Raw genomic sequence first — 13,932 nt, 5'->3', positions numbered from 1 at the left:
GACTTGTGACAAGCTGGGAAGGATGCCAAGAGATATGAGTGCTTCAATAAGTGCTAAAATGATCAGACTTCTATGAATGAGAAAAAAATGTCATTGCAACTCTAGGCACCCTTATTTGGCATAAGAGCCATTGAACTAATTGTCACGCACTTTTCAGGAAGCTTGCAAAGTTTAGGTTGTATGGCTTTCCAGCGACAAAAACTGGAATTAAAACATGCTTAAAATTATGACACATATCCCGCTAATACAAGTCAGGAAATACTCCTTCTCTCTCCCATGCTACTTTCCCTCAACTCAGATGGAATTGATTTGTCTGGTGATGTCTGGTTGGCATCAATTTCCTAGAAGTCTTTGGACCAAATTAGTCAGCCATTCTTGTTCCTAGTTCTGTGGTTGCAAACTCTGTTAGATGCGTATCTCCCTGACTCTTAAAAAAACCCCTTGGTTCCACTTTCTCTTCGCCTGATCAGGACCCTTGTGTCTGATGCTATTTACTCTCAGCTGCACCCCGTTCTTCCTGTTTGCCTTAACTATGGCCCCTTTCGCACATGCAGAATAATGCCCTTTCAATCCACAGCTGCAAAGTGGATTGAAAGTGGATTGAAAGTGCATTATTCTGCATGTGTGGAAGGGACCTATGTCTTCCTGGATATTTCAGTTCCTGATTTTGCTTTAAATGACTAAACAAAGTTCATCGGATCTCTACATTGCTTATGGCCTAGAAAACCACTTCATCTTCGTCACACCCCTTTATCTGCAATTCTTTGTGCCCTTTCTTTAGGCTGAAATGAAATGCAAACCTGGTTGAGATATCAAACTGACCCAGTGTCGAGACAATAGAGGGTAAGTATGTCATGAAATGATAAACTGAAATAGAGTTTCTTAAATTCTTACAAAAGATCTTAATGTATGGTACTTCTGGTTTATGCCTAATAAAGGTTTTTGGATTGGATTGATTGGAAGATCTTAGTGGTATTACTTGGATCACTCTTTAAAAATGCATTAGAAATAATACAAAGATAAGCAAAAACTATTTTCTACAGTATGTGATCATTCCAATAATCCTATTGCTTGACAGAGACAGGTTACAACCCTCCCCCCCTAAACTATATTTCACAATTCAAACTGAATAAGTGGTTTCTAGAGCTTCACATATTTTAATTCCACAGGGGATTCTCTAGTATGATTACAGTAACAAACCAAAAACTGGACTTTGCAGTTCTGTTCCAACAGAGTAATCCTAATTATAGTTATAATCCACTCTCAATTTATATTGCACAATTCAAACTGGACACGTTGTTTCTATAGCTTCGCAACAGTATTCTAATTCCACAGGGGATTCTCTAGTATGATTACAATTGCCAACCAAAAGCTGGACTTTACAACGCTCACTGCCCACCTTCGCATTTGCTGGTGTTGTACAGTTCAATGTTCCCAATGCCTGGAAGGCGAGTCACTCGGAACGTGTAGCGGTCTCCTTCGTCCCAGCTCTTTTTGGTGATGTTTTGCTTGATGAAGCTGGAGTACCCACTGCCTTGTTTCCCACTGAGGATCACCTTGACTTTTGGTCGCACCACGACGCCATTGATCAGGCTCTCCACTTCGACTTCACCACGGCCAGAACCCAAAAGGATGCATACGAGTTCCAGATTGATCTCTGTGTTCTCCGCATCACAGTCAGGAGTTAATAGGTGAACTTGAATGGGCTCTGGATTTCTTTCAACACAATCTAAAAGAGAGAGAAAAGCCCCCTACTTACTGATATCTTGGAAGATGCAAACAAGGCCTTGTGTAAGGGCATGCAGTCCTGACCAGCCCCTGTTTAATCCTGACGTGTCTCCTTTCTCCTGCCCGGGATGTAGGAACCTTTCTCTTCTCATTCCTCACCATGCTGTGCTTATGTTTTTCTGCTTTGCTTCTCAGGCCTTATCAGCTCATTAGATACCTGCTATTGTAGCTCTGACAGTAGTATGGAATATAGGCAGTTCTGACCCCGGGCAGGATTTATGTGATTTAGAAGAAGTAAAAACAAATGTGTATATTGTATTGTCGAAGGCTTTCACGGCTGGAATCACTGGGGTGCTGTGTGGTTTCTGGGCTGTATGGCCGTGTTCTAGCAGCATTCTCTCCTGACGTTTTGCCTGCATCTGTGGCTGGCATCTTCAGAGGATCTGAAATAGTCTGCAGTGCCTTTCGTGTTTTTTAATTCGTGTCTGAGCGCTGCGTTTGGTGGTTCCTATGTAGACTTGTCCACAGCTACATGGTATGCGGTAGACTCCTGCAGTAGCTAGAGGACCCCTCTTATATATACTCCACTTGCTTTCCATTCCTACTATCAGATCCTCTAAAGATGCCAGCCACAGATGCAGGTGAAACGTCAGGAGAGAATGCTGCTAGAACACGGCCATACAGCCCGGAAACCACACAGCACTCCAAATGTGTATATTGCTGAATCTGCCAAGCTGATGCTTAACACGACGACTTTGACAATATGTCAGGACACAAAGATTTGGATTTCTTTTTAAAAGGTCACCCTCAGCCTCATAATTAATACCGGAAAGTTACGAAATAGAAGTGTGAGGAGCTCACCACATTTCAAAATGGTGCCTACTTTTTTTGACCCAGCTGTTGTGCTAGCTCCGCTTTCTGGGGGCTCTTATTTCATGTATGGGAAATATTTATATCCCACCTGACTTTCTCAGGCTCAAGATGGTGCAAGTGGTTTCCCAAGATCATTTCTTGATGCAGATATTTTAGGGGATGGCACCTTACCATGGCTTTACCCTCTCAAAACACCATGGGAACGCCTTTTCATCTACCCCACTAAGACAAATGCATTTGTCATGAGTACACAGCATATTTAAATTACCAGTCTTGGTTTCCATCTCATGCACAGTGCCTCACCTCTCTTTTCGATGCGCTTTTGTTTACCCTGTCGATCTGTAATAGCAGGGTGCTTTACGATGCATGTATAAGTGTTCTTTTCGAAGTCCGCAGAAGGCACTGTGAACTGACTGCTCACGCTGAAATGCTTCTCTGATGGACTCTGTGGGGCTTCTGGAAATAGTGTTATTCCACTTGCAACGTGCGGTTCCCATGTGATTTCTGCGTTGCCCGGACGGTATCCAGTAGCCAGACAGCCAAAGATTATGCTTCCCTGTTTTTCTTCATTGGTGGAGCCACAGCAAGGAACCAGAGGAAAGACGGAAGGAGGTTTTTGGCTCTCTGTGGGAGAAAGAAAAGGGATAGAAGCAACAAAGGAAATGAAAAGACAGAATTCAGTCTTAAATTACATTGTGTTCATATCTACCTATCTCCTCATTTATCTATCAGCTGTCATCTATTTATCATCTGTCTTGCTGATGGTTGGGTAGGCAAACCCTTCAACAAATCAGCAAATAAAACATCTGCCTCTCTTTCTCCTTATATGTCTAGCTCTCTGTCTAGCTTATATCTGTTTCCCAACAAAGTTCACAGTGTTTTATGAAGTACAAGAGTCCCTACCTTAAGGAAATTACATTGGTTGGGAGGAGCGATGGGAAAGTGCGGGATAAGAGGGCTGCACCAACAGACAGCAACAACAAAAAATGGTGTCATGAAAAAAAGAAAGTTTTATTCTGTTATATTGCGCCTATACATTTCTTCCGTGGGAATCTGTGTAATAGTGCCAGACAGTTCCTGTAGGTTCTGTGGGGATTGCCTGAGACTATTATATAGATTTACTTGAGGTATCGCAGTTGAAATATGTAGGATGTTATAACATACAATAAAACAACAATGGAGCTATTATTTCCCTTTTTTTATTCTTTTAGAAGGATAGAAAAGGTGAACTTTAAGTACAGTTACTCATTACTAGATTTTGCTGTAGATGAGTCATGTGGGCCTGATTTCAGCCTGTCAGTTCAAGTAATGTAAATATCTCAGTCCTTTCCTTCCTTCCTTCCTTCCTTCCTTCCTTCCTTCCTTCCTTCCTTCCTTCCTTCCTTCCTTCCTTCCTTCCTTCCTTCCTTCCTTCCTTCCTTGATCACTAAATCCTTATAATATGATCACTAAATATGTCCATCTGCACAATGTGGAAGGATTTGCTAGCCCTGGATTGATTAGATCTTAGATCTGTTGAAGACTGCACCCAAATTGTTTCCTGGAACAGTGCTCTAGTTAATGAACCCTGCACAACCACTGAATTTGCTCCCACTCCTTCAATCCAGTTTGTGACAGTTTAATGCATTAAATATTTGTGGGTTCCTCTGGAGAACTTCTTTACTGTGATTCACTGAGCAAAGCTGCCCTCTGCATTTGACAAGAATGACTTGAGTATTGCAGAGGTCGTTCTCAGTATCTAACAGGGCGCCGAAACTCCAGGGTGGTGGAGGAGATCTTTCGGTACTTTGACCGATCTCCGGACAACAGAGATCAGTTTCTCTGGAGAACATGGCTACGTTAGAGGGTGAACTCTATGGCATTATATCCCGAATAAAGTCCCCCCATCTCCACAAGCCCCCCCTTTCCAAAGCTCCCCATCCAAATCTCTGGGAATTTTACAATGCAAAGTTGATAACCCTGATTTTTAAGGTAACATATCCAGGCCCTTCATGAATGGAGCGGGTACCCTAAAGACATTTTAACGATTAGCAAACTGCGATTCAGGAAAGATCTTTAGCCAGAGGCGTACCAGGGGTAAATGGCGCCCGGAGACAAATTGTCTCCAGGACGCCCCCCAGGCTCTGCCCCTGCCCCGCCCACCTCAGCTCCGCCCACACTGCCCTCGACCCAGCTGGCAGGGGGGGAGGAAGGGAGGGAGGAGTCCAGGGTGGGGTTGAGGGGGCTTGGAGGCAGCAGGACGGGGTCGAGGTGCGCGAAAACGACAAGACAGCAGGACTTCCTGGTCACGCGGGGGGCCGATTTTGCGCCCCCCACATGACCAGAAGAGTGGTGCCCGGGGACAAGGGGTACCCCTTTTCCCTAGGCAGATACGCCACTGTCTTTAGCCATTACTGAAATTGTCCTCATGGAACTCTACACAAAGTTCTGCACAAAGAGAAAACTCAGACCGGGGAGTCAATATGGACTAAATATTTCCATGGAGAAAGTTACTTACAGGCCACTACCCACACAAAACCGACCCTTTAACATATAGAAAAACCTTTCCTTGAAAGAGAAGGTCATACTCAGTTAAAGCTATATCATGGAGGGGCATCATCAGCTAGAGGCCTATATAAATGTCTTCAGTCTGTCTTCCCACTCAGTGCTCGAGATTCAAGATGGCATCCTTGCTTAATCCTAAAATCACACCCACTGTATCACTAGTTAACAGACTCAAGAGAATAGGGGCACAGATTTAAACATGGGTGCATAGTGAGCATAAATCTGTATTTTTTTCTGTTTCTCCATTTTTTTCTCAGCATCACACCTCAATCATACCGTTAATTTAGTTCCTTTAAAAAAAAAGATTTTGGGTTGACCATAAATCCTTCCCCTGTTCCTCCAAAGGGCTGGCAGATATGAAGTTGCAGTGTTAAGACATCCACTTGAAAGAGGCGTGTCCTCATGAAATTTATACTAATTTTTAATTTCTTTTTCTTTTTTACCATAATTTCAGTGTCCTAATCCAATACACGCCTTATTGTCCCTGGCAGCAAAAGTAATTTGGGATTCATTGGCCATTAAATGTAAAAACTCAAGCAAATTAAAGTTTTGATTAAAAAATTCAACTTTATTGCAATATTACACTTGCAACCACAGTAAAAATACAAACGTTCTAGTTGGTAGGGATTTTGCCAATGTCTATTGCACACAGGAGTCTTTATGGCTTTACCCAATAAAAGCTAGAATAAAATAAGATGATCACAGAAATACATAGATAAAAAAACAAAATTGCAGCATATAATTTGGGTGGATTTAAAATGTAAACAGGTAGCACAAATCTAGCTTAATACAGAATGAATGATAAGACTATGAGATAAATCACGAGAATAATGCAATTTCTCCAGGTTGACCCTTTCACAAAAGACAACAGAGAGGTATAAATCCGTGATTAGAATGAGAGGGCAGAATCTGACTGATCCATTATCTGTAGACGGTTGTCATTTCTATTTTACCTGGAATGGAAGAAAAAAAGAATTAGTGTAGTTGCACAGGATGTGTACCATATAAGAAGAAGGAGAGGAGTTGAATTTCTACCCCCCTTTCTCTCCTGTAAGGAGACTCTTGGTGACTTCCAAACTCCTTTCCCTTCCGCTCTCCACAACAGACACCTTGTGAGGCAGGTGGGGCTGAGAGTTCTGAAGAACTGTGCGTGGTCTAAGGTCACCTAGCCAGCTTCATGTGGAGGAGCAGGGAAACAAATCCAGTCCACCAGATAAGAGTCCACCGCTCACGGAGAGGAGTGGGGAATCGAACCCATTCCCTTTCAATGTCTCAGGCATCAGGTTCACCCGCACCCTTTGGTTAGAAAGAGGCCCTCCATTAGCACGATGACTCATTATACCACATAGATGGAGGCTTGCTGGACTGTTTTGATAGTTTCTATTTTGAGTTGTGGTAGCTTTGGGCAATCCTTCAAAAGCAGAGGGTTGGATCCACACAGGTTCTGTATCAGGTGAGGGGAGCTGGTCATATAAACGACCTCAGTATTTATCTTTATGTGGTCATAAAGAGGCTCTCACCCTGATGCGGGTGGCCCAGGTTATTCTGATCTTGCCAAATCTCTTAAGATAAGCAGTGTTGGCCCTGGTTAGTAATTGGATGGGAAATCACCAAAGAACACCTGGGTTGCTATGCAGAGAAGAAGAAGAGTTGGATTTATATCCCCCCTTTCTCTCCTGTAAGGAGACTCAAAGGGGCTTACAAACTCCTTGCCCTTTCCCCCTCACAACAAACACCCTGTGAGGTAGGTGGGGCTGAGAGAGCTCCGAAGAACTGTGACTAACCCAAGGTCACCCAGCTGGCATGTGTGGGAGGGCACAGGCTAGTCTGAATTCCCCAGATAAGCCTCCACAGCTCAAGTGGCAGAGTGGGGAATCAAACCCGGTTCCTCCAGATTAGAGTACACCTACTCTTAACTATATCACTGCTGCTCCATTGCAGGAAGGCAATGGTAAACCACTTCTGTTAGTCTCTTGCTCGGAAAACCCTACTGAGTTGCAATAAGTCAGCTTCAACTTGATGGTACTTTACACACATAAAGGTGACCTTATTCTCTAGACTATATTAGAAAAGAAAAATTACTGGCATGATGATTTCTTGAAGCGAGTCACAAAAAGTGTGTCTGCCTTTGGAATAGGACTCAGCCAATCCTGGGAAGATGACAAGGAATTATGGTTGGCTTTGGTCTCCATTCTTCTCTCTCCTGCAAGTACGTGACTATTGGACCATAGTTTGTAAAGCTAAGTCCTAGAACTATCCCACCAGCTCCTTCCCATCCCATTCATTTTACCTTGATGACAGTCACGGTGGCGCCGTAGAAAATGCTCACGAGGAAGAGGATGATGAAAGTGGAAAGGATGGATGAGAGGTTTAGGAGTCCTTCGTCGTCAACGATGTCTACAATCCCATCAAGGTAAGCTTTGGATGATAAATGAAAATCAGTTTCTTTAGGAGTCGAGAAAGAACAGAGAAGCTTTAATGTAGTTGACAGAGAACACAACAGACGGGAATACAGTAAGGGGGAAGGCAAGGAAAACGAGCGGGAAGGGACTTTTTTTTAATAGACAACAGTTAAATAACAAGGATGCCAACAGTTAAACATGATTGATGTCAACAGGGCTGGATTTAGATGAAGAGAGGCCCCAGGTGATCCCATTTGTAAGGCACCTCCCAATCCCCCACCCTCACGACTAGAGGACGATGTAAGTGTGTATTTATTGCCATCTGTTTAACTTATTGGTTAGGGTGCTTATATTATATTGTATTTATCTATTTTAATTGGTTTTATAGTGAGATGATGAGAGGTTTAGGAGTCCTTCATCATCAACGATGTCTACAATCCCATCAAGGTAAGCTTTGGATGATAAACAGAAATCAGTTTCTTTAAGAGTCAAGAAAGAATGGAGAAGCTTTAATGTAGTTGACAGAGAACACAACAGACGGTAATACAGTAAAGCCGTCTTCATCATATCAGAGTGTAGCCACTGGTGTAAATATTGCAAGGGGTTGAATTGCGAACAGCTGTTAAAAGGCCATGGATTGGACCCTATCAGCTTTTACGGAGACCTCAAAGAGGAGAAGAGTAATCCTGCCCAACTGCCCTTCTGACTGTGACCACTTTTCATTTGGTCTGTTGGCCAAGGGGGCCACATAATTGCTGGCATAGCCTTGGAGGGATCGAATGGGGCTCCTCCTTGCCTCAGGAGAAATGGGTAGGATCCAACCCTGTTTTGCCTCCATTTCACAGTCAGTTATCTTCTTCCCTACTCTCAGTATATATACACTGACTGAGACTTCGCTTCATGCATCTGATAAAGTAGTCTCTAGCCCATTAACGTTTTTGCTCCGATAAATCTCTAAAGGACCACAAGATGGCTTTTTCTTTGCAGTAATAACTTAACAACTCCAATGGACCAATGGAATTTGCAGCTATGGAAGGTCAACAGAAGCTGAGTAGTAGAATCCCGTAGTGCTGGTACACTGGAGGTTGGAGGCATTTCTCACTTCCTGTATATTGCCACAAGATTACACTGAGCTAGGGATTCTTGAACTTAGATATTTTAATTGTGGATGCTTCTTGTTTTATTCAGTATTATTATTCCGTATTGCTCCCTTTGAGAGGAAGTGATTGTATAATTCTGTGTATACACACAAACACACACGGATTCCGCACGGCATAAATATAACTTCCTTAAGAGGTTATAAAAAGATCTGTTTGGGCATTTTGTGTTCCCATAGCATGGGAGAACAGAAGTGTCAGAAATTTGGTAGCCGTTGTGATCTAGATGGTCCTTGGGAAGGAACTCTGTGACTTGATTGTGCGGGCTTCTTCCAAGCTGAAAGCAAAGTATAGTATAGAACTTACTGATACAGCCTGATCAGAGAAGGAGGGGAAAATGGCGGTGAAATTATTCCTGGCGGGCAGCTAAACTAGCAAAATTAGCAAGGAGTCCAGTAGACCCTTAAAGGTTAAGAAAATGGATTCCAACCTAAGCTTTCGTGAGTCAGAGGTCACTGTCAAATACTGGAATCTTGTTTAATAGTGATGGAATAAGCGAGAGATGGCTCATACTTGGGGTGATCTTTGAACATATGGCAACAAAGCTGTGTTATACTGAGCCAGGCCATTCGCCCCCTTAACTCAGTATTGCCCACTGTTTAGCAGCAACTCTAACTTGCTGATGGAGACCCTTTAATTGGAGGTGCCGAGAACTGAACCAGGGACTATCTGCGTTCGTTATAGCACCCCCGCTCCCCCAAATGTTTGAGTTTCTTTCACGTTGCATTCAATGATTTCTTTTAAAACTATCCCAGCATACTGAACTCCACAACATGCAGGCATTTATCTCCTGGGAGTGTTGGTAGTGATTTAGTCCTGAATTTGGAGCCTAAGAGTATCTTATACTTAATATATCAGCTGTTGTAACAACAGGAGTGAGGTTTAGGACAAAGTGAGATTAATGGCTGAACAGAGCTTCTCTTCAGCCTAGCATTCGATCCGCTACATGGTACTGATGTGTCTTGTGTGTGTGTGCGTGCGTGCGTGCGTGCTCATGACGGACTTTCCCTACGTGAAGCCCCATGGATTCTATCAAGTGCCAGTGTGGTGCAGCGGTTAAAAGTGGCTAACTCTAATTTGGAGAACTGTGTTCGATTCTCCTCCACGTGAAGCCTGTTGCGTGACCTTGGGCCAGTCACAGTTCTCTCAGAACTCTCTCAGCCCATGTGGAGGTAGCCAATGGCAAACTACCTCTGAACGTCTCTTGCCTTGAAAACCCTACAGGGTCACCATAAGTCAGCTGTGACTTGACAGCTCTTTCCATCACCACAATGGATTTTATTCCCTATCATTATCCTTTGAAGTGGGATGAGTACAATTACAGAAATCAGATCCAGATCGAGCTAACCTGGGTTAAAATTCCTTCATGGGTCCAACAGAGCAAGTAAGTTAAGCATGAGTAGGGCCATCTATTGACTCTTGCCCAAAGGAGTTGTATTGGGCAGGAGCTCAGCACTTTCTGATACTGATCAATGTTTTCCAGGACCTCTCTATGTCCTGAAACATGAGGTGAAGAAGGGAGTGGAATAATGATCCATCCCAGTTGTTTTTCTATTCCTTCTGTGGTTTGTCCTTAAGAGGTAAGAACTGGAATAGTTCTGAGTGATATATGAGAGGAAGAAGAAAGAAGTTTGTTTGTGTATGGGAAGAGAAGGAAAGAAGAGTCAATGGCTAGGATGAGAGGTTCATCTATCACGCTCACCTTCCACGAAGGAAGATGCTTTGCAGGAATTGGAACAATAACAGCCCCTTCCTACTTATTGAACTTTTCTTAAGCAACGTAGACACCTTTGAAATAATTGTTGACTTTCCCAGGTTTTGTCCTACTCAAACATAACTCTCTGGGGGATTGGGAAGGAAGAAAATACGGTGCATGGATGATCTATGTCTTCAAATAAGAACATTGTCTCCAGCCTTCTTTTTTTCATAGCTGCTTCCAGAAAAGATGCAACAGTGGTGGGTCCATCCTGGGTGTTACCACTATAGCAAAGAGATTCCTGGACAAACATCTCTCAAATGATCTTGGAATACAGCCTTCAGTCTTGGCACGCAGGAGGTGGTCCTTTCCTTCCCCCTTCCTCCCATATTTGAGAGTGATGGATTCTCTCCATGAAGGTAGCAGACGATATATCTGCCCAAAGAGATGGATCATCTGAGCATGCATGAATGTAAAGTGGGCCATATGTCTTCAGTGACATGAATGTTCCTTCCTCAATATTTATGGCCCAATCCGACATCTAAGTTTTAGCTTTCTAGTAGTAGGTAAGGTGGTCCTTCATGTTGTAAAACTGACCCCGCGATTATGAGGCACATGGCAGACAAAATGGTTCTTGGATGCTTGTAATCCCTCATTTCTAAGTTAGGAATCCATGTACAGGATTTCTTTTTTTTTCTAGATAGGCATCCAAATGTTTGCACACAAGCAACCAAGATGCACAACCCACCCATACGCTATAAGATGACTTTGATGAAAATTACGTTGCGGTTATCATATCCTGCATCTGTTACTTGACCAATGACGGTGTGTTGTAAAACTGCAAGGAAGCCGTTTGTTCATGGAATAATTGGTATTTCCAGTCTTTGGACACACAAAAATGAGGTGAGTCGCCCTGTCTGAAGATAGTGTGCTTGAATAAAAATAGCTATCTTTTGATGTGCACAGATTATGTGACTTTTTTTAGATCACTTATATGTCACCTCTGTGGAGAGAAATATGCACAACAGAACATTGGGAAAAGTTGCTGTTACTAGACATTTTAAAGTGTGTTTCACATTCTCATGGAAAGATTTGATAATGTGTTTGCTCAAGCCTACCTCATGCAAGTGTATGACTGAAAGTGACTCGAAAGCACATCTTTCTCATAGGACTATTTCTTCTCTCCTATCCCTGCATGTATGAAGATGGTTCTTGAAGTGAGATGGGGAACGAAGCATCATTGGTCGATCCTCAGTTGCAGAAAATCCATGAGTAGGAAAATGTGAACTGGTTCAGGAATTCCGCATTACACATATGGGAAGAGAACAATTTTGATGAAAGATTGTTGCCACATATAATGGAGGTGCAGAAAGAGAAAAATGACCAAAGAGTGATTTGCAAGAGAAAAGACTTAATAGAAAAATGCACCCAGAGCATGGATGGGTGAAGAAAACCAATCTTTGCAATGCATCCATGCACTGGGCAACACTGGGTAACTAATATTGAAGAGATAGAAAAAGTGCAGAGAAGGGCAACAAGGATGATTGAGGGACTCGAGCACCTTCCTTATGAGGAGAGGCTGCAGCGTTTGGGACTCTTTAGTTTGGAGAGGAGACATCTGAGGGGGGATATGATTGAAGTCTATAAAATTGTGCCTGGGGTAGAAAATGTTGACAGAGAGAAATTTTTCTCTCTTTCTCACAATACTAGAACCAGGGGGCATCCATTGAAAATGCTGGGGGAAAGAATTAGGACTAATAAAAGGAAACACTTCTTCATGCAACGTGTGATTGGTGTTTGGAATATGCTGCCACAGGAGGTGGTATTTGCATTACTAATCCTGATAGCTTTAAAAAGGGCTTGGACAGATTTCTATGGATGGAGAAGCTTCCATCTATGGCTACCTAATCTTGATCCTCTTTTGATCTGGGATTGTAAATGTTTCAAGAGACCAGGTGCTCGGGAGCAGCAGCAGCAGAAGGCCATTGCTTTCACATCCTGCACGTGAGCTCCCAAAGGCACCTGGTGGGCCACTGCGAGTAGCAGAGAGCTGGACTAGATGGACTCTGGTCTGATCCAGCTGGCTTGTTCTTACGTTCTTATGTTCTAATACTTTCAGCCTGGCATGAAAATCTCAGATCGCTGAGGAGATGCAGTGGATAGATGTGTTCTTCAAAAGAAGCTTTATTTCACATTGAATCCACAGGGGAATTAGGTGGCTCTTTCCATTATCGTGCAGTTGAAAAGTCTGACCACCACCACCACCCCCCCCACCACCACCACCACCACCACCACCTCCCTGGCAAATTCATCATTACTCTCGCGCGCTTGTAGATTTGTTCCTTGTTTTGGAAAAAAAAACACACTTTATTGCAAATAATGGTCATTCGCAAAAAAGATGCAGCCAGCCACGAGCACACATCGTTAGCTCTCCAACACTGCCCACCCATTCTGCTAAAGACTGAATTATGAGACAAGGGAAGACACACGGGAAACGGACTGGTGGGTGGAGGGGGACGGAGAGTGCTCAGCGGAAATGGCAATGGAGGTTAGTGGCAACTGGAGGCGACGTCGGAGAGCACCAAGGAGACGTTGACAAGAGTGGGTTATACTGCATCTGGCAGAATTTGTCTCACGGCCTTCTTGAGTCGCCTGGAGGGGAAGCTACTCGCAGTCCTCCACCCACGCAGGCGTAAGTGGCTCCATAACTCCAGTCCTGCTCTTGGACGCTCAACGCAGCTGTAGAGGCTTTGCTACCGCTTCTACTCTTGGATTCCCGCATCGCAGGGTTGGCCAGAAGCGTGTAGTACTCTGAAGGCGCCACAGGCTCATCGTTCCGCATCCATCTCACAAAGATGTCGTTGGGGTAGAAGTCTTTCAGCAGGCAAGTGACGGTCGCTGTCTCCCGCAAAGCCAGTTGCTCCGCGGGTGGGGGCAGGACATAGACGGATGGAGGGCTGCGACTGCCACCTGGACAGTGAAGGGAAGAAAAATATTTGCATGGGCACAAGGAGACCAGCAGAGGCATATTGCTTGAGCAGCAGTGGCGTAGGAGGTTAAGAGCTCATGTATCTAATCTGGAGGAACCGGGTTTGATTCCCAGCTCTGCCGCCTCAGCTGTGGAGGCTTATCTGGGGAATTCAGATTAGCCTGTGCACTCCCACACACGCCAGCTGGGTGACCTTGGGCTAGTCACAGCTTCCCGGTAGTTTCCTCTCTCAGCTCCTTCAACTCCACTTTGGCACAGGGCAGGTGTTTGTTGTGAGGGGGGGGTGCAAGGGAGATTATCAGCCCCTTGAGTCTCCCTGCAGGAGAGAAAGGGGGGATATATAACCAAAACTCCCTCCCTCCGACCTGAAGCGAATTCTGAGCAAGCACATTTCTAGATCTGCAGAGATTACAATTTAACTACACCTCTAATTTATCTTGACTAGCTCGTCATGAGAGAAGCAGAAGATAAGCCAATTTAGTGGCACCTCCCTCCTCAAAGGTGACATTCAGGCAACGCGTTAAAGGAATTCCCTACAGCAAA

General features: G+C 43.9%; 1 gene segment (V, D, J or C); it reads right to left on the bottom strand.

The window, feature by feature from the left end:
- Nucleotides 1-7,426: 7,426 nt before the first annotated feature.
- LOC125444340 overlaps nt 7,427-13,932 on the bottom strand; it is a 39,496-nt gene continuing 32,990 nt past the window's right edge. The window contains 3 exon segments of the C gene segment in view: nt 7,427-7,618; nt 12,423-12,433; nt 13,083-13,370. Coding sequence covers nt 7,427-7,618; nt 12,423-12,433; nt 13,083-13,370 — 491 coding nt within the window.

Source organism: Sphaerodactylus townsendi, linkage group LG15 (assembly GCF_021028975.2).
Source record: "Sphaerodactylus townsendi isolate TG3544 linkage group LG15, MPM_Stown_v2.3, whole genome shotgun sequence".
Classification (NCBI taxonomy): domain Eukaryota; kingdom Metazoa; phylum Chordata; class Lepidosauria; order Squamata; family Sphaerodactylidae; genus Sphaerodactylus; species Sphaerodactylus townsendi.
This window is presented reverse-complemented; position numbering and strand designations above follow the sequence as displayed.